Here is a 27,495-nt window from a genome sequence, read left to right as displayed (position 1 = left end):
TGTGTGTGTAATATATATATATATATAATATATATACACATACATATATTAATACACACATACACATAAATATATACATATTCACAAACATACATACATATTCATATATATAGAGATAGATATATAAATAAACAGAGGTAGTGCTATTAAGTTACACATGATCTGGGCCTATACTGGCCAAAACCTATCAAAGTTTTATATATAAATATATATATATTTATTTATCATGTGTGTGTCTGTGTGTATGTTGTGCGTGTGTATATATATATATATATATATATATAAATAAAATATATGCATACATACATACATGTACATACTTACATCTACATGTATATATACATGCATATATATATATAACTCATATATATATATATACATGTAGATGTAAGTATGTACACATATGTATGTATATATTTTATTTATTTATTATATTACTATATGACTGAACGCACACGTTATTTCTCTTCTCCAAGTTTATATATATATATATATATATACGGTCCCACTGCGTGACACTTTGAGTAGGTGTCTTCCACTATAACCCCGAGTCGACCGAAGCTTTGTATTTGAATTCGGTAGGTGGAAGTTACTGCCGTGTGCGTATAACTGCTCAGTGCCTCTCCGAAAGAAAGAGAGGGATATATATATATATATATATATATATATAAAACTGTAGTTGTGTGAGACTCCGTCTCCTCTGATTTAGATTCCTAACTACTCCCACATTTAGCGGTGCAGTGTAACCAAATTCAGGTATCTTATAGTCGTGATTCATATCGAGCCCTTCTGGGTATTAGCGCGCGTCTACGATGAATCTACGATTTAAAAAAAAATTTACCATAATTTTTTTTCCATTTTTAATGCAATTTTTTTTTGCTATTATATAAGGGAAGTAACTTTCTAAAAATGTCTACGATGAGTCTACAATTAAAAAAAAAAATTTACCATCATTTTTTTCCATTCTTAATGCATTTTTTTTTGCTATTATATAAGGGAAGTAACTTTCTAAAAATGTCTACGATGAGTCTACAATTAAAAAAAAAAATTTACCATCATTCTTTTCCATTTTTAATGCATTTTTTTGCTATTATGTAAGGGAAGTAACTTTCTAAAAATGTCTAAGATGAGTCTACAATTAAAAAAAAAAATTTACCATCATTCTTTTCCATTTTTAATGCATTTTTTTGCTATTATGTAAGGGAAGTAACTTTCTAAAAATGTCTACGATGAGTCTACAATTAAAAAAAAAAATTTACCATCATTCTTTTCCATTTTTAATGCATTTTTTTTTGCTATTATATAAGGGAAGTAATTCTCTAAAAGTGTCTACAATGAACCTACAATTTTAAAAAAAAAAATTTACCATCATTTTTTTCCATTTTTTTGCTCTAAAAATGCTTATATAGTTATTTCCCTTACAAACCCGAGCAACGCCGGGCGATACTGCTAGTATCTTATAATTCATAAACAGCACCTGAAAGATAGCTTTAACACAAACGGCATAATCTGTAAATCCATATACAGTACCATAATAGCATGAAACTATTCTGTATATCTTTCAGCTGTGTATTAATTTTATACATATATACGAGTATGTATGTGAATATATACACACACACACAGTGTGTGTATGCATATTTAAGCATGTATGTGTGGAGATGTGTAATCACAGTTGTCTGTCTGTGCGTCTCCTACCTCGTAACAATTCACCGCCACACCGTTTCACGCTTCTTCACTCTCCTGTTGTTGCTCGTGTTGTTGCGGTTCTTACGGATTTCGATCTGGATGTTCTCACCCTGAAAATAGACGAATAGAGGGGGTTAGGGGAGAGACATCGGTGGAGTGAAGCTGGAGAGTCACATGAGTGGTGGTGCTGCGGAAGCAACTGGAGTGGAGCCGTAGACTATCTTGAGTGAGGTTAAACACGAAGCGGAGTGGGGGTGAGAAGTAAATCAAGTGAGATTGAACAGAAATCAAACTGAGGATGTATTCCGAGTGGAGCTGTGAATCAACTGGAGTGGAGCTGTAGACTATCTTGAGTGAAGTTAAACACTAAGTGGTGTGGGGTTGGGGAGTAAATCAAGTGAGTTTCCACAGAAACTAGACTGAGGCTGTACTCCCAATCAAGTAACATAAAACTAACTTGGGAGCCACTTATGACCAACACTCCTTTTGATACAAAATCTGCCATCGTTTCCATGATACAAATTTCCTGCTTAAAAATGATTGCAATTAAAATACTCCCTCGTAAAATCATGTTAATTTATGTTCTAAGCTCCAAATTAATTAATGACTTAAGTATTTTATTAAATTGTTTAATTAAGGCGCAGGAGTGGCTGTGTGGTAAGTAGCTTGCTTACCAACCACATGGTTCCCCGGATTCAGTCCCACTGCGCGGCACCGCAGGCTGACCAAAGCATTGTGAATGGATTTGATAGACGGAAACTGAAAGAAGCCCATCGTATATGTGTGTGTGTGTGTGTATGTGTGTATATATATATATATGTATGTGTGTGTGTATATATATGTATGTATGTATGTATGTGTGTGTATATGTTTGTGTCCCACCCACCCACCATCGCTTGACAACCAATGTTGGTGTGTTTACATCCCCGTAACTTAACTATAGCTTCGGGCCGACCAAAGCCTTGTGAGTGGATTTGGTAGACGGAAACTGAAAGCCTGTCATATATATGTATACATATATGTATATGTATGTGTGTATATATATATATATGTATGTGTGTGTGTATATATATGTATGTATGTATGTATGTGTGTGTATATGTTTGTGTCCCACCCACCCACCATCGCTTGACAACCAATGTTGTGTGTTTACATCCCCGTAAATTAACTATAGCTTCGGGCCGACCAAAGCCTTGTGAGTGGATTTGGTAGACGGAAACTGAAAGCCTGTCATATATATGTATACATATATGTATATATATGTGTGTATATATGTTTGTGTGTCTGTGTTTGTCCCCCTAGTATTGCTTGACAACTGATGCTGGTGTGTTTACACCCCGTTACTTAACAGTTCAGCAAAAGAGACTGATAGAATAAGTACTAGGCTTACAAAGAATAAGTCATGGGAGTCGATTGGCTCGACTAAAGGCGGTGCTCCAGCATGGCCGCAGTCAAGTGACTGAAACAAGTAAAAGAGTATGTGACAGGAAGGATCTAGAGATGAGGATGGTGGCGCCACTGGTGCCACGATATCCAAGAAGCCAACCAAACTCACCGAACCAGTCTGTACAGCTGTGAGTTTCATATCGTCAACCATTTCGAGGACATAGGCTATCTCGGCCACGGTCATACTGGAGGCTGGCATTGGACACTCACTCCGGCAATTGTCTGAGAGGAAGTTCCTGCAATAGCAAAAATAAATAATGATAATAATAATTAATTCTTTTTATTGGCCACAAGGGGTGACAAACATGATCGGAAAACATAAAGGGACAAAAAGGTTTTGTCCGTTTTTCGAAAGAAAAAAGGGCCATGTAAACAAGCTTTACAACAACGAAAAAATTCAACAATTTACAAAACTCCCAATAGAGGAGACGCTTCGAAAAAAGGAAAGGTCTCACATAGAAAAACCCATATACAATAATAATAAAGGACGTTAGCGTATACATTTTTACAAACCAAGGATGTTATAAAAACCTTCTACTCTAGTTAGAGAAGGGGTGCGTATTATACACAAGGTTTAGGTTTTTCAGAGGTACAGCCCCCTAAAAATCCCCTGCGTATTATACACAAGGGCGGGCTATACTTGAGGATTTACGGTAATCTGAATGCTAAAGGGTTAAATAATGATGACCCTCAATGTAAACGACAAGACACTCACTTAAGGTACTTAAGCCACGGGAACCTAGTCAAAAGGGGGGTAGAGAGCCCCTTTCTCCTTTTATAATACCTTTTTTCAATTACAGGCAAAACCTCAATAATATTCGTTCCACATTTTGGCACAAAGCCAGTAATTGCGTGGGAGGGGGGGGTAAGCCAATAACACTGATACCCCAGTATTTGACTAGTACTTAACTTACTGACCCCAAAAGGATGAAAGGCTAAGTTGACTTTGGCGGGATTTGAACTCAGAACAAAGAGGGACAAAATGCCACTGAGTAGTTTTCCCAACATGCTAACAATTCTGCCAGCTCACTGCCTTAATAATAATAATCCTTTCTATTGGAGGCACAGGCGGTGGTGATGATGATGACGGTGATAGTGATTATGATGGTGATGATGATGATGATGATGATGATGACCCTCAATGTAAACGACAGGACACTCACTTAAGGTACTTGTTGACGTTTTCTTTAAATTCTTCAGAAACTTCGACAACTTTCTCGTCCGATTCCTGAACCATGTTCTCCCGATTCGAAGGAACTGCACAAGAGAAACAAAAAAAGGAGACAAAAATCTTAGAAATGAATAAAAAATATGTTGCTGTTGTTTGTATTGTCATTTAGCCGATCTAGTGGACCTATAACAAAAATGTTCCAGATGTGACCATCCAGTCTGACACTGGTGCCATATGACAAAGAATACAGAATATATCCAAAAAATAGTTTCACAACAAAACTAAGTCCTTAGCGCCGCCTCGACGGGCTTCCGTGTCGGTGGCACGTAAAAAGCACTATCCGAATCGTGGCCGAAGCCAGTGCCGCCTCGACTGGCTTCCGTGCAGACGACACGTAAAATGCACCAATCCGACCGTGGCCGATGCCAGCCTCGCCTGGCACCAGTGCAGATGGCACGTAAAAAGTACCCACTACACTCTTGGAGTGGTTGGCGTTAGGAAGGGCATCCAGCTGTAGAAACATTGCCAGATAAGACCGGGGCCTGGTGCAGCCTCCTGGCTTCCCAGACCCCAGTTGAACCGTCCAACCCATGCCAGCATGGAAAGCGGACGTTAAACAATGATGATGATGATGATCTTTAACTAATTTGTCAGGGGCCAAGGCCACGCTGGAGCACTGCCTTTTAATAAATTTCGGGCTTCTTTGCCAACTAGTGGGTTGGATAGAGCTGCTGCTCTTTGTGCCGCCTGCCACGGTGTGGGTTTGTTTACTACCCCAGAGAAAAATTGGGTCTTGACATTCATTGAAGACCTCCACATCCACCCCTCGCAAATCTATGAAGTAGTTTGGCAGGATGTTGAACAGGGTATGTGTGTGTGTGTATATGTATAAGCATGGCTGTGTGGTAAGAAGCTTGCTTCCCAACCATATGGTCCCAGGTTCAGTTTTACTGTGTGGCTCCTTGGGCCAACCAAAATCCTTACGAGAGGATTTGGTAGATGGAACATGAAAGAAGGCCATTCAAGAGTGGCTGTGTGGTAAGTAGCTTGCTTACCAACCACATGGTTCTGGGTTCAGTCCCACTGCATGGTACCTTGGGCAACTGTCTTCTACTATAGCCTCGGGCCGACCAAAGCCTTGCGAGTGGATTTCTTGGGCCAACCGAAGACTTGTGAGAGGATTTGATAGACGGAAACTGAAAGAAGCCTGTCGTATATATATATATATATATATATATGTATGTATGTGTGTCTGTCTCCCCAACATCGCTTGACAGCCAATGCTAATGTGTTCACGTCCCCGTAACTTAGTGGTTCAGTAAAAGAGACCAATAGAATAAGTACTAGGCTTACAAAAGAATAAGTCCTGGGGGTCGATTTGCTCGTACTTACATAAAGATGACTGTGATTTCTTTGTGGTTTGGCAAAACATTTTCTTGTACATTGCTTTCTCGTCTTCTTTGTATTGGAGGACATCACTGAGGGAAGAGAGAAAGAGAGAGAGAGAGAGTGAGTGAGTGAGTGTGAGGGTACAGGAAATCCTCGAGTATAATAGGTTTGAACATTTAAAGCAAATAGAATATCGTGACTGGACATAGCAGGTTTAATTGCTTGATAAAATAACAGGATGGTCAGTCCACCCACCCAATCCCGAAGAGTCCAGCTTATTTTACCCCACTTGCACCACCCCCAGTCCCACCAACCTACCTCATCCCACTTGTGCCAACCCCGGTCCCTCCAACGTACTCCATCCCACTTGTGTCAACTCAGGTCCCTCCAACCTACCTCAGCCCACTTCTGCCAACCCTGGTCCCTCCAACCTACCTCAGCCCACTTGCACCACCCTTGGTCCCTCCAACGTACCTCAGCCCACTTGTGCCAACCCCGGTCCCTCCAACCTACTTCATCCCACTTGTGCCAACCCCGGTCCCTCCAACCTACTTCATCCCACTTGTGCCAACCCCGGTCCCTCCAACCTACTTCATCCCACTTGTGCCAACTCCGGTCCCTCCAACCTACCTCATCCCACTTGTGCCAACCCTGGTCCCTCCAACCTCCCTCGGCCAACTTGTGCCAACCCTGGTCCCTCCAACCTACCTCGGCCCACTCATGCCAACCCTGGTCCCTCCAACCTACCTCAGCCCACTTGTGCCAACCCTGGTCCCTCCAACCTACCTCGGCCCACTCATGCCAACCCTGGTCCCTCCAACCTCCCTCAGCCCACCTGTGCCAACCCTGGTCCCTTCACCCTATCTCGGCCCACTTGCACCACCCCTGGTCCCTCCAACCTACCTCGGCCCACCTGTGCCAACCCTGGTCCCTCCTAACTCACCTGTGCAGTTTCTGCAGTTGTTGTGAAACATTCGGATCTGTTGGCCGCAACTTCTGAGCCAGCTTCAGGTTGGTGACTGCCTCGTCGTATTTGCCCAGCATCTGGTATGCCTGCAGAAGGAGACAAACAGACAGACATCATTAACAACAACAATAACACCCTGAGGCAGGTGATCACTTAACCTTCTAGACATAGCAGCTAAATCTCAAAACACACATTCATTAGTTTAATACACATACACAAATACATCTGTATATGCATACATGTCCAAATATATATATATATCAAAATCAAAATCTGATACCAGTGCAGGTGGCATGTAAAAAGCACCATCCGATCGTGACCATTTGCCAGCCTCGTCTGGCACCTGTGCCGGTGGCACGTAAAAAGCACCCACTACACTCACAGAGTGGTTGGCGTTAGGAAGGGCATCCAGCTGTAGAAACACTGCCAGATCAGACTGGAGCCTGGTGCAGCCTCCTGGCTTCCCAGACAGTTGAACCGTCCAACCAATGCTAGCATGGAAAGCGGACGTTAAACGATGATGATATATATAATATATATATATACACACACACATATATACACGAGCAAAACGCCAAGTTAAATCCTAGTTGTGGCTGGTGCTGGTGTCATGTAACTAGCACCCATACTAGTGGTACTTAAAACACCACCCATTTCCAGCTCCAATCAAACCATCCAATCCAGAAAACAGATGATGATGATACACACATCATCGTCATAATATACACACATGCACCTAACTATCCTAGTGAAGGCGCATGGCTTAGTGGTTAGGGCATCCGGCTCACTATTGTAAGGTCGTGAGTTCAAATCCCAGCGACACGTGTCCTTGAGCAAGACACTTTATTTCACGTTGCTCCAGTCCACTCAGCTGACAAAAATGAGTAGTACCTGTATTTGAAAGGGTCAACCTCGTCACATTCTGTGTCATACTGAATCTCCCTGAGAAATACGTTAAGGGTACACATGTCTGTGGAGTACTCAGCCACTTGGATGCTAATTTCACGAGCAAGCTGTTTCATTGGTCGTATTAAGTTAACTTAATTTTTTGGCTCAAAAAGCAAAAAGCAAGGCCATGTAGGGTGACATGGAGTTATGTACAGGGAGGGTGTTCATGTAAAGAGTTCAGGCCATTTCTGGTCAAGAGAGACTTTGAACCGAGCGGTCGTCGGCATCTTCACCATCTCGTCCGGCAGCTTATCCCACGGATCCGCAACCCGGACGGAGAAAGCCCCTCTCCTTTGATTGAGATGAAGATTAGCTGAGACCCTCATGCTCCTGCCTATCTACCCTAACAAACACACACCCTAACCACAAATATACACACCCTACACACAAATATACACACTTACCTGTCCCAATCTGTAAAACGCCTTAGCGTTGTTCTTGTCAATTGCCAGAGCTTTCTGGCAGTATGTGATGGCCTTGGTGGCATTGTTGAGACGGAGACAACAGAGGGCCATGTTTAGGAGAACCAAAAGGCGTAACCCTTGGATCTGACGTTCCTCTTCACTGTTGCACGTCACATACTCGTCGAGTACCAGAAGGGCCTGCAATGGGAACAGCAGAAGGAAGGATTAGCTAGGGGAGACAACAGAACCACCTAACAACACGATAACAAGCAGACGACCTCACAACACCACAATCACAATTACAAGACAGTTGCTTCCCAACACCACAAAACATCCGCCTAACAATACCATGACCAAAAAATGACCACCTCACAATGCCACAACCACAACAGAACCACCTCACAACACCACAAAACATCCGCCTAACAACACCATGACCAAAAGATGGCCACTTCACAATGCCACAACCACAACAGAACCACCTCACAACAGGATAAGCAGACCTCACAACACCAGTCACAAAACAGTTGCTTCCCAACACCACAAAATATCCGCCTAACAACACCATGACCAAAAGATGGTCACTTCACAATGCCACAACCACAACAGAACCACCTCACAACAGGATAGCAGACCTCACAACACCAGTCACAAGACAGTTGCTTCCCAACACCACAAAATATCCGCCTAACAACACCATGACCAAAAGATGGCTACTTCACAATGCCACAACCACAACAGAACCACCTCACAACAGGATAAGCAGACCTCACAACACCAGTCACAAGACAGTTGCTTCCCAACACCACAAAACATCCGCCTAACAACACCATGACCAAAAGATGGTCACTTCACAATGCCACAACCACAACAGAACCACCTCACAACAGGATAAGCAGACCTCACAACACCAGTCACAAGACAGTTGCTTCCCAACACCATGACCAAAAGATGGCCACTTCACAATGCCACAACCACAACAGAACCACCTCACAACAGGATAAGCAGACCTCACAACACCAGTCACAAGACAGTTGCTTCCCAACACCACAAAACATCCGCCTAACAACACCATGACCAAAAGATGGTCACTTCACAATGCCACAACCACAACAGAACCACCTCACAACAGGATAAGCAGACCTCACAACACCAGTCACAAGACAGTTGCTTCCCAACACCACAAAACATCCGCCTAACAACACCATGACCAAAAGATGACCACCTCACAATGCCACAACAACAACAGAACCACCTCACAACAGAACAGTACTTACCAAACGGTATTTGTTGTAAGACTTTCGAATTTTCTTGGCATTAAAGAATTCTGTACCAAACTGTAAGAAAAAGAAGTAAAAATGGAGATTATTTGTGTCTAACTTAACAGACAGCTCTACATTATACAACACAGAGGAGATAAAAGAAAATCGGATCTTTACCGTTTGACCGGCAGATTTAGAAAATAATGTTTTGTAACTAAACACTTTCGAACTCCGTATACTGGCAATTGACAAGAACAACGCTAAGGCGTTTTACAAATTGGGACAGGTAAGTGGGTGTGTATACTTGTGTGTATATAAGGACAGGTTGGTTAGGGTGTGTGTTTGTTAGGATAGATAGGTAGAATGTGTCATATAAAACGTCTTTTACTCTTAGAGTTTTTTTAGAAAAGTTTATATTCTGTGGATGATGTCAGCTAATAAACAATCCCCCTAGGTTTAATCATCGACCGCCACTGTGTTGGATGACTATCCTGTTGCGGAGACATTGAGGTAACCTCATATTTGTTTATAAGACGAATGATTGAGACTCCAAATTTTTTTTACTAATCACCATCATTATCATCGTTTAACATCCGTTCTCCATGCTAGCATGGGTTGGACGGTTCGACCGGGGATCTGGGAAGCCAGAAGGCTGCACCAGGCTCCGGTCTTATCTGGCTATGTTTCTACAGCTGGATGCCCTTCTTAACGCCAACCACTCCGTGAGTGTAGTGGGTGCTTTTTACGTGCCACCTGCACTGGTGCCAGGCGAGGCTGGCATCGGCCACAGTCGGATTGGTGCATTTTACGTGCCACCTGCACGGAAGCCAGTCGAGGCGGCACTGGCATCGGCCACGGTCGGATTGCATTTTACGTGCCACCTGCACAGAAGCCAGTCGAGGCAGCACTGGCTTCAGCCACGATTCGGATAGTGCTTTTTACGTATCTCCAGTCCAGGGGTCCTGGCATCTGCCGGGTGCCAGTCATAGGATTGGTTCAATTTCGATTCCGATTTCACTTGCCCCAACAGGTCTTCGCAATGCCAGTATAATAATATAATACAGAATGCTGTGTGTGACTTTTACCTGAGAATGTACCGTAAGAATGTAAAAATATAAAACAAATCTATGCAACCCTATGGAAGCGCAATGGCCCAGTGGTTAGGGTAGCGGACTCGCAGTTGTAGGATCGCGGCTTTGATTCCTAGACCGGGCGTTGTGTGTTTATCGAGCGAGAACACCTAAAGCTCCACGAGGCTCCGACAGGGGGTGGTGGCGACCCCTGTTGTACTCTTTCGCCCCAACTTTCTCTCACTCTTTCTTCCTGTTTCTTGAGTAACGCTGCGATGGACTGGCGACCCGTCCAGCTGGGGGGGAACACATATGCCATACAAACAGGGAAACCAGGCCCGTGAACCTGGCTAGGCTTGAAAAGGGCGCATAAATAAAAAAGAAAGAAAATGCAGCCCTATAGGAAAACTTACGATCAACTCGACTTAGGACCAGTCAGTTGGAACCAATTGTGGTCATTAGTCAACAACAACCTATATCTATATATATATATATATATATCTCTTTCTCTTTTACTTGTTTCAGTCATTTGACTGCGGCCATGCTGGAGCACCGCCTTTAGTCGAACAAATCGACCCCGGGACTTATCCTTTATAAGCCCAGTACTTATTCTATCGGTCTCTTTTGCCGAACCGCTAAGTGACGGGGACGTAAACACACCAGCATTGGTTGTCAAGCAATGCTAGGGGGACAAACACACACACATATATATACATATATATATAAACATATATACGACAGGCTTCTTTCAGTTTCCGTCTACCAAATCCACTCACAAGGCATTGGTCGGCCCGGGGCTATAGCAGAAGACACTTGCCCAAGGTGCCACGCAGTGGGACTGAACCCGGAACCATGTGGTTGGTTAGCAAGCTACTTACCACACAGCCACATATATATATATATATATATATATATATATATATATATATATATATATATATATATATATATATATATATATATATATATATATAATACAAGACACTTTTCTGTCCATCAATACTACTCATCCCAGTAGAGAGATCTTCAGCAAGTTACTTGGCGACCTGTTGTGTCTGTGTGTCTATGTTTGACCCCTCCACTACCGCTTGACAATCAGTTTTGGTGGGTTTAGCAGTTTGGCAAAAGGGACTGGTAGAATAAGGACCAGGCTTAGAAGAAGAATTAGTACAGAGGTTGAGTCATTCAAAGAAAAATTCTTCAAGATGGTGTCCCAGTATGGCCGCAATCCAATGATTGAAACAAGTCAGTGACAGACAATATATACATGTATGTAAGCGAGTAGAAATGGGTGTAGAACAAAAGAGGTCTATTTACCGATTTCTCCATGTTGGCAATCTTTAGGATTTGGTCAAATGGAATCTGACTTTTCTCTTCCTGGAAAATGGGAAACCAAAAAGTGAATGAAAAACTAGATAGAAACAAAGGATGGAAAGAAATGAAAGAAATTGTGGAATGAATAGGAAAATAAGAGGAGAGACGAAGGAGAGAGACGAAGAGGAGAGAAGAAGAGGAAAGAAGAGGAGAGAAGAAGAGGAAAGAAGAGGAGAGACGAAGAGGAGAGACAAAGAGGAGAGACGAAGAGAAGAGACGAAGAGGAGAGACGAAGAGAAGAGACGAAGAGAAGAGACGAAGAGGAGAGACGAAGAGGAGAGACGAAGAGGAGAGACGAAGAGGAGAGACGAAGAGGAGAGACGAAGAGGAGAGACGAAGAGGAGAGACGAAGAGGAGAGACGAAAAGAGACGAAGAGAAGAGACGAAGAGGAGAGACGAAGAGAAGAGACGAGGAGAAGAGACGAAGAGGAGAGACAGAGGAGAGACGAAGAGGAGAGACAAAGAGGAGAGACGAAGAGGAGAGACGAAGAGGAGAGACGAAGAGGAGAGACAGAGGAGAGACGAAGAGGAGAGACGAAAAGGAGAGACGAAGAGAAGAGGAAATGAAACGAAGAGGAAATGAAGAGGAGAAACAAAGAGAAGAAGCGAAGAGGAAATGAAGAGGAGAAACAGAGAGAAGTGAAGGGGAGAAGTGAAATGAAGAGAAGAGATATTTACTTCCGTCATTTGAAAATAATCTTCAATGCCAGCGTCTTCGACAAAGGACAAGAGTTCAATCTCAAAGAGAGCTGAAAGAGAGAAAGAAAGAAAGACAGGAATATTTGAGGTCCTGTGGAGGTAGAAGGGAAATGCTAGAAATAGCAGTCAACCTTGGATGTGTGGTGGTTAAAACCCTCCCAGATTTCTTTGTCAAACTGAAGGTTTCATTTATTCACATTCTTTTGAATTAATCGTGAAACATGCAAACACACAAATATATACATATATATCATCATTTAACGTCTGCTTTCCATGCTGGCATGGGTTGGAGGATTTGACTGAGGGCTGGCGAACCAGATAGCTGCACCAGGCTCCAATCTTGATCTGGCAGAGTTTCTACAGCTGGATGCCCTTCCTAATGCCAACCACTCCAAGAGAGTAGTGAGTGCTTTTACGTGCCACTAGCACGAGGGCCTGTCAGGCGGTACTGGCAACAGCCACGCTCAAATGGTGCTTTTTACGTGCCACCTGCACAGGAGTCAGTCCAACAACACTGGTAATGACCTTGTGGAGCTGAAAACGAAGTAATTTCTACTCTTCTCCTCTGGAAGCCATATGCTCGCAATACCAGAGGGCGCACACTCTCCTACCCTGATGTAATCTCCAGGGATACAGGCATCCAGCAACAGGACCTCCGTAATGCCATGATGGACTGTGAAGTCTGGCATAGCATGGTAAATTCCATTGTCTCGACCACGGTTGAACAATGATGATGATGATGATGATGATTAGGGTTCTCTTGTGGAAGTGTCATCCAACCAAAGTACAAATATATGGGAAACTACCACCTGTGTCATCTCTTGTGAAAGGTGGGAGAGTCCAGTTTGCTGGACGTTGTTGTAGAGCCACAGTGGAACACATTTCCAACTGGAGCACCAGAGGAAAGGATATGCCTGGCTTAGGGACCCAATACATCACCCGGCCCAGGAGGAACCCACACCCTAACTAGTAGTCATGCATCGTCGACAACTGCCATCGACCAGTGATTGACTCAATGAAAATCAATAATCTATCACATGATTGATTGCACCAAAATGGTAAAATTCAATTCAATAAATGGAAAATACTGACCTGTGATGGACTGGGGGATCCTCGGTGGACACCCAAAGTCACCAAATCCATACTCGGGGCTGATTAGAAACCGCGACAGCTCTCCAACCTGCATGGTGGTCACAGCTATCACCCAGCCTGGGATTACCATATCTGTAACGAAGAGAGTATCGTTGGAATGATTGAAGCAGTATTGCCCAGCGTTGCCCGGGTTTGTCTTTTAGTTGTGCTTAAAACGGCAGACTTTGATGTCGCGTTAACAAAGTTTTGACATAGTTTCTAGCTATGGATAACAGTATAAGAGTGGCAATGGTCGAGTTTACTCTGAATGTGCTGCAAATGTGTAATGCCGACTTCAATTGTTGGTCAATATTCTTTCTATTAACAGAATGGAGAAAAAAAATTCTTTTTGGCCCTTTAGAATTGGAATTCTAAGTAAAAATTTTGCAGTATGTAGCTTGTTATTCTTTTTAACCGTTTCGTTACTATATTTCTGTTGAGATGCTCTGTGTTCCTTTCAATTAATTTTAAATATAACAAAGAATTTAGTAAAATAACTTAGTTCACCATTAAACAAGTGTTAGGAACATAAATTGCGACTAAGGTTTGGTGGAAGATTTTAATTCAAAACTTATGGAAACAAGACATTTGTACTACAGAGCCAGAGCCAGCTTTGGCCGGGTTGGTAACGAAAGGGTTGTGTGAACATTTTTCTGGTTAAAATATACTGAAAAATGGCAACACAGCAGTCAAAAAATCGTAAAAAAGAGGGATTTTCATAGAAAAAAAGCACCTTTTTGATGTAAATAATTTTTGGTGTTAACATAGTCTGATTTGAATTTTATCTTCTACGGAAGGAAGAGCAAGCCTTCTTCTATCATACTCTCAATTTGGTCAACTTGCGCCGCAGGGTCTCGGAGGAGATAGTGTCAGATGAAGGCTACCAAACCTGCCACATACACACACAGAGACAACTTCAGCTTTATAGATATAGATTATTCCAAGGTCAACTTGTCCCTTCGGGTACTGGGGGGTGTTGAAGTAATCAACTCCCCCACCCGGCACTGAAATTGCTGGCCTTGTGTCAACATTTTAAACTTAGGTTTATTCTGGCTCTCTATATTGGATATTTACATGCTGCCTAGGACCCCCCACCCCAAAAGGGTCGTTCTTGTCACATCCTCTTCCTGTTCATTAAATTAACATACAAGTGGCTGAGTACTCCACAGACACGCATACCCTTAACATAATTCTTGGGGAGGTTTGGCATCACACTTTGTCTTTTCAGGGGTTGATAAAACACTGAAGCAGGATTAGGAATTAGTGAAACTGTAGGACGCAATACCTGGTGCTAGGAGTTAGTGAAACTGTAGGACGCAATACCTGGTGCTAGGAGTTAGTGAAACTGTAGGATGCAATACCTGGTGCTAGGAGTTAGTGAAACTGTAGGACGCAATACCTGGTGCTAGGAGTTAGTGAAACTGTAGGATGCAATACTTGGTGCTAGGAGATAGTGAAACTGTAGGATGCAATACCTGGTGCTAGGAGATAGTGAAACTGTAGGATGCAATGCAATACCTGGTGCTATCTGTTGCACTCTGATGGCAACAGCTGCAATAAATAATACCCACGCAGGCAAGAACTTTGATCATAAGATCACGGGATCAGGGATAGCCTGGGGTTAAACAACAACAGCCCAGAATACATAACAACATTTAGGGATCATACAAACATACGTTAGAACAATGAAGAATTAACTCACCTTTTCTTAGCCGGAACTTGAAGACTTCCCCCCTCAGTCTGCTGGAATCGAAGGGCTCATCAGCAAATTCAAAGAACCCCGTGTAATGCACTGGGGAAGAAAGAGGGGAAAGGGGTTCAAATTAAAGCGTTATGTCTTGCTTAAGGATTAATGATTTTGTTATTGTGCTAGAGTCATGTACAAGGCATCTGTGAAGGTGCCATATAAAAGGGGCACCAAGCTGACACCATGTAAAAAGCAGTCATGCTCATGTCACATAAAAAGCACATGTGCTGGTACCATGTAAAAAGTACCAGTTGGTACTACATAAAAAGCACCCTGTCTAGTACCACATGAAAAGCACCTGTGCTGGTACCACATGAAAAGCACCTGTGCTGGTACCACATGAAAAGCACCTGTGCTGGTACCACATCAAAAGCATCCGTGATGGTACCACATGAAAAGCACCTGTGCTGGTACCACATCAAAAGCATCCGTGATGGTACCACATGGAAAGCACCTGTGCTGGTACCACATCAAAAGCATCCGTGATGGTACCACATGAAAAGCACCTGTGCTGGTACCACATCAAAAGCATCCGTGATGGTACCACATGGAAAGCACCTGTGCTGGTACCACATCAAAAGCATCCGTGATGGTACCACATGGAAAGCACCTGTGCTGGTACCACATCAAAAGCATCCGTGATGGTACCACATGAAAAGCACCTGTGCTGGTACCACATCAAAAGCATCCGTGATGGTACCACATGGAAAGCACCTGTGCTGGTACCACATCAAAAGCATCCGTGATGGTACCACATGGAAAGCACACTGTGCTGGTACCACATCAAAACCATCCATGATGGTACCACATGGAAAGCACCTGTGCTGGTACCACATCAAAAGCATCCGTGATGGTACCACATGAAAAGCACCTGTGCTGGTACCACATCAAAAGCATCCGTGATGGTACCACATGGAAAGCACCTGTGCTGGTACCACATCAAAAGCATCCGTGATGGTACCACATGGAAAGCACCTGTGCTGGTACCACATCAAAACCATCCGTAATGGTACCACATGGAAAGCACATGTGCTGGTACCACATAAAAAGCATCCATGATGGTACCACATGGTAAGCACCCGTGCTGGTACCACATGAAAAGAATCCATGATGGTGCCATCTATATATATATATATATATATGGGAGGCTTCTTTTAGTTTCCGCCTACAAGGCTTTGGTTGCCCTGGGGCTACAGCAGGAAACGCTTGCCCAAAGTTCCATGCAGTGGGACTGAACCCAAAACTATGGTTGAGAAGCAAACTTCTCATCATGCAACCACACTTGTACATAGATTGGTTTCAAATTTTGGCACAAAGCCATAGAGGGGACAAACAAGGACAGACATAGGTATTAAGTCGATTACATCGACCCCAGTGCGTAACTGGTACTTAATTTATCGACCCCGAAAGGATGAAAGGCAAAGTCGACCACGGCGGAATTTGAACTCACAACGTAACGGCAGACGAAATACCGCAACGCAATTCGCCAGACGTGCTAATGTTTCTGCCAGCTCGCTAACCATTTTGCCCATGCTAACGATTCTGTCAGCATCCGGACTTAGTAGCACAGAGTATATTTAGGGGCAGGTGTGTGCCTGTCAAACTGAAAGAGATGAGGTAAGCTTACCTTGGACGACAGCATCGGATGGTACGAGAGGTCCTTGTCCAGACCTAACCTTGATCTTGCGGACACCTCCATCTCCAGATATGTCGGTCATGTTGAGGGCTTGCTCCGCGTATGGCATTGTGATGATGTCATTGTCAAATGCTATATCGTTGTACAAGTTCTTGAAGTCCTCGTGATTCCAGCGGTCACCACCTTCCAGGTCTTGAAGCTCAGAATCTGAAGAAACACAAAGATAAACAGATTGTGTAGAAAAACATCCATATACATATATATACAAGGTGCAGGAGTGGTTGTGTGGTAAATAGCTTGTTTACCAACCATATGGTTCTGGGTTCAGTCCCACTGTGTAGTACATGGGGTAACTGTCTTCTACTATAGCCTCGGGCCGACTAAAGCCTTGTGGGTGGATTTGGTAGAAGGAAACTGAAAGAAGCCCGTCGTATATATGTATGTATGTGTGTGTGTATGTATGTATGTATGTATATGTATGTATGTATATATATATATATATAATATATATATATATATATATATATACACACACATATATGTGTGTGTCCCACAACATCGCTTGACAACCGGTGCTGGTGTCTTTACGTCCCCCGTAAATTAGCAGTTTGGCAAAATGGACCAATAGAATAAGTACTAGGGTTACAAAGATGAAGTCCTGGGGTTGATTTGCTCAACTAAAGGTGGTACTCCAGCATGGCCACAGTCAAATAACTGAAACAAGTAAAAGAGTATATATATATATATATATATATATATATATATACATGTATAAATATATATAGGCGCAGGAGTGGCTGTGTGGTAAGTAGCTTGCTTACTAATCACAATCACAGCTGAATGAACAGAAGCAACATGAAATAAAGTGTCTTGCTTAAGAACACAACACACAGCCCAGTCCGGGATCAAACTCACAACCTCACGTTCATAAGCTCGACGCACCAACCACTGAGCCATGCGCCGTCACTAGTAATTGTTACATACCTAATTAATAAGCAGCTTTCTCCATTATAGCATTTATATGTATATACATATACACACATATACATATACGCATGTATATACACACGTATATACATATACACATATATACACACGTATATACATATACACACATGTATATACATATACACACAAATATACACATATATACAAACATATGTACATGCACATACACATCCACTCACATATATATACATATATATATACAAATATACACACACACATATCATCATCATCATCATCGTTTAACGTCCGTTTTCCGCGCTAGCACGGGTTGGACGGTTCGACCAGGGTCTGGGAAGCCAGGGGCCACTCCAGGCTCCAGTCTGATCTGGCAGAGTTTCTACGGCTGGATGCCCTTCCTAACGCCAACCACTCCGTGAGTGGAGTGGGTGCTTTTTACATGCCACCTGCACAGGGGCCGGGGGGTCCGGCATCGGTCACGATCGGTTCGAGCTTTTAACATGCCAGCGGCACGGGGGCAACGGGATCCGGGGTACTTTAAATGGGTAGGGGGCATGTGGAATTGCTGCAGAAAGCAGCCCGGGTCTTTGCAGTCACAGCATATCTCCAGAGATACAGATATTCTAGAGTTGAGTTAGCCTTAAAGGTAGCCTTAAAGGCTAAATTTCGTAGAGAAAGATAGGAAAGACAAATCAAGTTATTGTACAAGTTGAGACATTTAACAGTGGCAACGTATAAATGTATGTTGTAACAGCGAATGAATGTCTGTTGTGCGATGTACGGAAAAATAATAAGATAAATCTTTAAACTTGCTGTGGGTATCGACTGGAAGTTGAGTTGAAGAAGAAAGGAAGTTGAATTGGGAATTTGTAATGGCGATTTTCAAGTTTGAGCAGCAGCAGCAGAAGAAGAAGAAGAGGACACCGCCGATGGCGGAAAGATGGAAATATATACTCTTTACTCTCTTTTACTCTTATGCATATATCTATATACATATACATATATACAAATATACACACATATACATGCATATATATACATATATACAAATATACATGCATATATATACATATATACAAATATACACACATATACATGCATATATATACATATATACAAATATACACACATATACATGCATATATATACATATATACAATATACACACATATACATGCATATATATACATATATACAAATATACATGCATATATATACATATATATACAAATATACACACATATACATGCATATATATACATATATACAAATATACACACATATACATGCATATATATACATATATACAAATATACACACATATACATGCATATATATACATATATACAAATATACACACATATACATGCATATATATACATATATACAAATATACACACACATATACACGTATGAATGAGACGGACAACAGAAGTACATCAGCAGGTGAGACATACGAGATACTACACGGAGACAGAGGTATTTCAGCAATGTGGTGTACACTACCGACAGACACGTGATCAGGTGAGATAAAGGACACGTGTAATAATGTACAGGTGAGACAGACAGGTAGAGGACAAAATATACGACCTACCATTTTGAATTTCACCTTTCTTCAGTTCAAACATGGCCTCGGAGCTTTCTCGAAGATCCGATAAATTGATTGCATCCTTCAGCTCCATCTTATTGTCACTGGCCTGTCCAAAGAGAGATTACAACACACTTAAAATGGGGAATAAATATTACCTTTCCATATTAATACTGCTTGGCTGTGTGGTAAGTAGCTTGCTCACCAACCACATGGTTCCGGGTTCAGTCCCACTGCGTGGCACCTTGGGCAAGTGTCTTCTGCTATAGCCCCGGGCCGACCAATGCCTTGTGAGTGGATTTAGTAGACGGAAACTGAAAGAAGCCCATCGTATATATGTACATATATATATAGGCGCAGGAGTGGCTGTGTGGTAAGTAGCTTGCTAACCAACCACATGGTTCCGGGTTCAGTCCCACTGCGTGGCACCTTGGGCAAGTGTCTTCTGCTATAGCCTCGGGCCGACCAAAGCCTTGTGAGTGGATTTGGTAGACAGAAACTGAAAGAAGCCCATCGTATATATGTACATATATATATATATATATATATATATATATTACAGGCGTAGGAGTGGCTGTGTGGTAAGTAGCTTACTTCCCAACCACATGGTTTCGGGTTCAGTCCCACTGTGTGGCACCTTGGGCAAGTGTCTTCTGCTATAGCCTCAGGCCGACCAAAGCCTTGTGACTGGATTTGGTAGACGGAAACTGAAAGAATCCTGTCATATATATGTATATATGTATGTATGTGTGTGTGTATATATGCCTGTCCCCACAACATTGCTTGACAACCGATGCTGGTGTGTTTACTTCCCCGTAACTTAGCGGTTCGGCAAAAGAGACCGATAGAATAAGTACTAGGCTTACAAAGAATAAGTCCTGGGGTCGATTTGCTCGACTAAAGGCGGTGTTCCAGCATGGTCACAGTCAAATGACTGAAACAAGTAAAAGAGTAAAAAGAGAGAATATTAATTACACACACATATATATGTAGACGTATTTATACACATAATTACACAAATACACATACATACACACAGCTGTTTCAGATCCTCTTGTACCCTTCGAGTGACATGTCCTTTTGTTAAAAAGGATCAGTTTTGTCTATTAAGGGATAAATAAACATGTCAAGGCAGGAAAAAGAACAAACGCCCAGACACGAACTGATTCCTAAGCAAACTGTAAAACCTGCACCTTGACCTTAATATTCACTGATTGCCTATACACGTGTGTGTGTGTGTGTGTGTAGGCATACCTCAACTTATTTCATATCGGCTTACATCTCTTTCTGCTCTACGCCGTTTTTTGTTTTTCAAAAAGAAATTTATGGAGACAAGCATTAAACTCAAAACTCCACTCAATTTATCCGATTTAACCCTTTCATTACCGTATTTCTGTTGAGATGCTCTGTGTTTCTTTCAATTATTTTAAATATAACAAAGAATTTAGTTAACTAAACACTTTAAAACTTCGTATCCTGGTAGAATGTGTTTATAAAACATCATTTTTTTCTCGGCTTTATTGAGAAAATTCTATAGTTTGTAAGATATTTCCACTTTAATTTCAAGCATTTCGGCAATTTTAATCAATCGCTGACCTCCATTTGGGGTGAAAAGATTCCGTGCTGTATGAATATGTTCCTCGTTTAAGAAACAGATTGGGTTTATTTACATTTGCGAAGAAAAAAAGATACCCTAATCCCACCACAACCCTAACCCTAAAATAGATTGAAATGCAATAGATCGATACTAGGGCCATAATTATGGGTGACATTTTCATTTGACACTGCTAGAAAAAAATCCCATTTTCTGTAGCGGTGTCGTAAGAAATTGTCACCCATAGTTATAACCCTAGTATCGATCTATTGCATTTCAATCTGTTTCAGGGGTGGGGGTGGGGAAGGGTATCTTTTTTTCTTCACAAATGTAAATAAACCCAATCTGTTTCTAAAACGAGGGACATATTCATACAGCACGGAATCTTTTCACCCCAAATGGAGGTCAGCGATTGGTTAAAATTGCCGAAATGCTCGAAATTTCAGACGAAATATCTTACAAACTATAGAATTTTCTCAATAAAGCCAAGAGAAAAAGATGTTTTATAAACAAATTCTACGAGTATACGAAGTTTTAAAGTGTTTAGTTAACTAGAATTATGTTAAAAACTGCCGTTCAAAAGGAAAAGATCCAAGTAAAGTAAAATAAATAAATACATTTCATGTGTAATGTATACACACATATATATATATATATATATATATATATATACACATGTATAGACACATCTTTAATTAAACTATTGACCGCCTTAAAACGGATTTCAACAGACAAATATTACTATAATGGATAAGCACCATCCGTTCGTGTCCGTTGCCAGCATCGCCTGGCCCCGTGCCGGTGACACGTAAAAGCATCATCCGTTCGTGGCCGTTTGCCAGCTCTGTCTGGCACCTGTGCAGGTGGCACGTAAAAAACACCCACTACACTCGCGGAGTGGTTGGCGTTAGGAGGGCATCCAGCCGTAGAAACACTGCCAGATCAGACTGGGCCTGACGAAGCCTTCCAGCTTCACACACCCCAGTTGACCCGTCCAATCCATGCTAGCATGGAAAGCGGACGCTAAATGATGATGATGATGATAACTACTTATACACACATACAATAAATACAGACACACACACATTAGTCAGACATATAGCCACATATACACACACTGCAAGAATATATTTATTTATAAAGTTCAAACAGAACATGGAATGAAATGTATCTTTATATATAAAAGTGAAGTTGTGTGTCTGTCTCCTACGATTTAGATTCCTAAGGTAATCCCACATTTTGCGGTGCAGTTTAACCAAAACCGGGTATCTTATAGTCGTGATTCATATCGAGCCCTTCTGGGTATTAGCGCACGTCTACGATGAGTCTACGATTTAAAAAAAAATTTACCATCATTTTTTTCCATTTTAATGCATTTTTTCACTATTATATAAGGGAAGTAACTCTAAAAATGTCTACGATGAGTCTACGACTTTTTCTTAAAATTTACCATCATTTTTTCCATTTTAATGCATTTTTTCGCCATTATATAAGGGAAGTAACTCTCTAAAAATGTCTACGATGAGTCAACGATTTTTCAAAAAATTTACCATCATTTTTTTCCATTTTAATGCATTTTTTTGATATAACTCTCTAAAAATGCTTATATAGTTATTTCCCTTACAAACCCGAGCAACGCCGGCGATACTGCTAGATTAAACCTAACAGCGTGGTGGTACGTAAATTAACGAAGGTATAAACCTGACGGAAATACACGAAGTTGACTTTCACTTCTGACAGCTATAAGCATGACAGTGCCAAAAAAACATTCGTGTGCAACAGCTAAGTCGCCATAATAGTATATTTCTGGGTACCAGACCCTTTAGCTGTAGTTTTTAGCATAACGAGTTTCCTGGTGAGGGTTAATCATTTGCCGTTATTGCCTGTTGTTGCTTCGGTAGAAATCTACGGATGCACAAACGGAGAAAATGAAACAAACATGGACGACTTGTTCCGTCCGAAACGCACCCGTTTGGGGAACAGTTCTCAAAAACAACCCCCAATTGTTTTCGCCAAAACTTCCTATCGTATCTCCTCGGAATCTACATAGTCCGAGGTACATTTGTAGGGAATTTCAATAAAACATATCCATTTTCCTGCAAGTTATGATAATCTAAAGTCGGGGTGGTGGAAAAAAAATCTGCAGTTTTGCTGCTGCCCTCGATGTTAATAAAAGCCGATCTAGGGGCTTTGCGTTCCGTTACTTGAATGAAAAATTGTTTTGTAAATATATATATACATATATATATACACACATCATAGGCTTCTTATAGTTTCCATCTCCCAAATCCACTCACAAAGCTTTTGTCAAACTCGAGGCTATCAGGTGGTGCTATTAAGTTAGACAGATCTAGACATATCTTAATTTTATATACATACATATATATATATATATATATATATATATGTGTTTGTTTGTTTGTGGAGACTTTTTTATTAGTAGAAGAAATAGTGATCAATTTGGCTGCTATTTCTAATATTTTCCGTATGTGGTTTTGAGAAACTTGTAGCAATTAACCCTTCATTATAATTATTATAAACCTTACCAAATATGGTCTTTTCCATACCGATAAATCTACTAGGTGAAATTTATTACTTTTATTAAATTAATTATGTTCCACCCTTGATATATATATATACGAATTGAGATAGGGGTTGTGAGTGCAACCCACCATGGGATAACTGCTAGTGAAGTACCCAACAAAGTTAATACATAAATGTTAAGGATTGCGATGCAATCAATTCATTTACTGTATTATTATGGGCGAAGGTAAAATGATTTACCACAAATTACTAATTAATACAAGATAAGAAAATGGAGAAATACACCTTAATCAATAATCAACTACTACCAGATAATAACCATTCACATAATTTATTAAACCACTAAACTATGTGATTGGGTATTATGCGGTAGTTGATTATTGATTAAGGTGAATTTCTTATTTTGTATATATATTATATATATTATATATATATCAACATCACAATCAAGGAACGGCCATAATAGGCCATTCACCCACTAGAAATAACAGCCAAAAAAGCTTTTGGCTGTTATTTCTAGTGGGTGAATGGCCTATTATGGCCGTTCCTTGATTGTGATGTTGAACTTAAAAATGGTCTATGACTATTTAATTTTTCCCACTAGGCCGCTGGTGGCAAAAAAATTCTACAAATTTTTTTGCCACCCTATATTGATTAATTATATATATATATATATATATATATATATATATATATATAATCAATAATAAAAGGGTAAAATTAATTAATTATTAATTAATTTTACCAAGTAGTGTTCAGTATGTAAGAGGACCATTCAAGGTATATTTAAATCATTACGTTATATAATTAGGGTTCAGTAAAATAATTTACTTTACCACACACTGAACTTTTAGAAATAGCAGCCAAAAAAATCTTAGCTACTATAAGAAAAATCTCTTATTCTTATAGTAGAAAAAATAGCTAAGAAATTTTTGGCTGCTATTTCTAAAAGTTCGGTGTGTGGTAAAGTAAATTATTTTACTGAACCCTAATTATATAACGTAATGTTTTAAGGAATTCCAACTGTTTTTTTGGTTTTATTTATATTCTTTATAGTATTAATGTAGAATATAGAATATATAGTATAAATAATGTATATATAGTAAAATGAAATGAAGTATTGATTGTCTTATTGAATAGATGAAATATTGAGTATCAAATATTAAGGGACTTGCTATACTTTCTTTCATTAAAGCAGTCTCCAAGGTCCCACGTTGGGACAGGAGTGTTTCAACTGTATCTATGTATGTGTGTATATATATCAGGGTAGATAATTATTAATTTTAAAATCATCCGTTATTTCCGGGTAGATTTCGGTATGTGGCTAAGCAAACTGTTGCTTGCCCCATATATATATATATATATATATATATGAGAGAGATAATACATGGAGAAAGAGAGATAGACAAGCAAACATATAAATAGATGGTGAAAGAAATTACATAAAGAAAATATCCAAATGTACAAAAAAAGAAGGGGAAAAAAGCTTCCTTACATCAATGCCTCCCGAAGTGTTGCTTGTTCTCGTAGTTAAGCTGCATGGACTTAGCAACGTCTCGGTTTTAGCCGCAGCAAATGATTTTAGCTCAATAGAGGCCAATCGATTGGTTAAAATTCGAAAAATTAAACTACGTTAAACTTACAAATTACAATTTTCTCAAGAAAGCCAAGAGAAAAAAATGTTTTACTTTGAAACATTCTACCAATATACGAAGTTTTAAAGTATTTAGTTGACTAGAAATTATGTTGAAAACTGCTGTTCAAAAGGAAAAGATCCTAACGATTTAAAGGGAAGGGTTACTGTTAGGGTGTCATTACACGTGCACACAGCGTGCATTTAAAATGTTTTGGGCAATCTTTCGTCTCTAGTAGACCTTTCCGTCGATTTCCGTAAAACCTCTTTTTTTTTTTTTTTACATATGGGCTTGCGGGAAGTTATGAAGTAATGAGAGCGAAAGAGACTAAGAGAAAGCGATTGTATGACGAGGGAAGTTCTTTTGAAGTTACCGTGCATGTGAAGCATTGATGTACATGTGTGTGTGTGTGTGTGTGTTTGATGGGGTGTGGGAGATAGACAGTATGTTGTGCAAGTGAAGTGCTTCTGTTAGTGTGTGTGAAGAGACAAAGTAATGTGTGAAAGAGAGAGATAACTGAAATTTTTTACTCGGTGTATGTGTATATGTATGTATTTTACGGCGATCTGATGACGGAAACGTGCTACTACAAACGAAAGATCGCCAATTTTACTTCAAAAGGTCTACTAGAGACGAAAGATCGCCAAAAAATTTTATTTTGACACATTCTACCAGTAAACGAAGTTTAAACGTGTTTAATTAACTAGAAATTATGTTGAAAACTGCCGTTCAAAATGAAAAGATCCTAATAATTTAAAAGGAAGGGTTACTGTTAGGGTGTTCATTACACGTGTACACAGCGTGCATTTAAAATGTTTTGTATGTAACACCTGTACTTAGGTAGAACCGTTAAGGGACCTCTGTATTTAAGTGGAGATCGAAATTTGTCCAGATTTCGTATGGAAAGTGATGGGAGGTTTTTCTCGTTTGATCTGCTTTGGAACAAATGTTAAATAAAGATAGAACCTGTTGAAGGGGAAAAGAAATTGTTTGGCAGTTCTATGTACGTGTTGTGGGCCTTCTGGTGGTGTTGACAGCCTTGGGTAAATTCTACACGTGGTGTTAAGGGTGGACGCAGGCATGGGTTGTCCAGCAAGGACCAAGCAAATGTTTCAGACCTATTCCTCTTCTAATACACTGCCTCTCTCTTTTACTTCTTTCAGTCATTTGACAGCGGCCATGCTGGAGCACCGCCTTGAAGGATTTCAGTCGAAGAAATCGAACCCCAGTACTTATTCTATCGGACTCTTTTTGCCGAACCGCTAATTGACGGGGACATAAACACACCAGCATCGGTTGTCAAGCGATGCTAGGGGGACAAACACAGACACACACACACACATATATATATATACACAGAACATAAGAAAAAGGGCAGGCAACAGATTGCTCTGCCGCATACCGAAAGAATTAGAAATAGCAGTCAGAGACTGTTTATTTCCATTTTCTACATGTGGGGGCTCCGTATACGACATAACCATCGAAAAAATTATTTACCCTTTTATTATATATATATATACACACATATATACACAGACACACAAGCATACACACACACATATATACAGACACAAGCATACACACACATATACACAGACACACACACACACATATATACTGCCGTCGGCTTTTTTTTTTATTTGAAAGCAATGAAGAATTAAGTGAAATAATTTTGTCAGTCATGAATGTTCGAGATAAGGTAAATTAAATACCAAAGAAACGAAGGGGGTCGCCCCCCCCCCCACGTGCTACAAGAAACAGCAAAATCTCCCCCACGTTGTGAGTCGGGGTCTAATTTATAACATTTTAATCTAAAAGAACTCATTATCCTTCTTCAACCAAATATTGTGGATGATATAAAGGAAATTATTAAACTGTTTAAAGCAAAGGAAGATGTATTTTCTCAGAGAAATACTGTAAATATTTTAGATAAATTCACTTTTTTAGATGTTTTAAACCCGAACCGCGTGGAAGGGGTTTGAAAAACCGCGGGGAAGGGGTTGGAAAGCCCGCGAAAAAGTCCGCGTGGCGAAGGATTTCTGGCGGGAGTTTGCAATCGGTAAATTGAAAATACGGTCGAGTTGATAGTTGTGAATATCTGTGATGGATTCTAAGGTGGACTTAGGCAGGATATAAGATACATAAAGGGGAAAAATGAAAGACTGACTTACATTTAGAAGACCTTCCATGGTCGACGGCCAAACGTGGACTGAAGCTCGTGGCTAGTTATGTCCCC

The 27,495-nt window shown here is 40.6% G+C and overlaps 1 protein-coding gene across 1 annotated transcript; it reads right to left on the bottom strand.

Annotated features, from left to right (window-relative positions):
• Nucleotides 1–1,404: 1,404 nt before the first annotated feature.
• Nucleotides 1,405–27,495, bottom strand: LOC115226044 (inactive peptidyl-prolyl cis-trans isomerase FKBP6-like). Its single transcript, XM_029797015.2, has 14 exons — nt 27,431–27,495; nt 19,494–19,596; nt 16,925–17,140; nt 15,253–15,342; nt 13,512–13,643; nt 12,399–12,469; nt 11,664–11,723; nt 9,292–9,351; nt 8,015–8,212; nt 6,639–6,748; nt 5,699–5,784; nt 4,299–4,392; nt 3,245–3,371; nt 1,405–1,799 (listed from the first exon to the last, which is right to left on the bottom strand). Exons 1-14 carry the CDS (start codon nt 27,446–27,448, stop codon nt 1,710–1,712), a joined length of 1,455 nt encoding a protein of 484 aa, XP_029652875.2. The 5' UTR covers nt 27,449–27,495; the 3' UTR covers nt 1,405–1,709.

Source organism: Octopus sinensis, linkage group LG29, assembly GCF_006345805.1.
Source record: "Octopus sinensis linkage group LG29, ASM634580v1, whole genome shotgun sequence".
NCBI classification, from domain to species: Eukaryota; Metazoa; Mollusca; class Cephalopoda; order Octopoda; family Octopodidae; genus Octopus; species Octopus sinensis.
Note: the sequence above shows the minus strand (reverse complement) of the source record. Positions and strands in the feature narration are given on the sequence as shown.

What these genes read in the sequence shown, in the direction of transcription:
- LOC115226044 (XM_029797015.2), bottom strand. An exon ending in ATTATTTTCAAATGACGGAA is followed by an intron (nt 11,724 to 12,398) that starts GTAAATATCTCT and finishes CCCATTTTCCAG; the next exon opens with GAAGAGAAAAGTCAGATTCC. An exon ending in CAACTGCAGAAACTGCACAG is followed by an intron (nt 5,785 to 6,638) that starts GTGAGTTAGGAG and finishes CTCTTCCCTCAG; the next exon opens with TGATGTCCTCCAATACAAAG.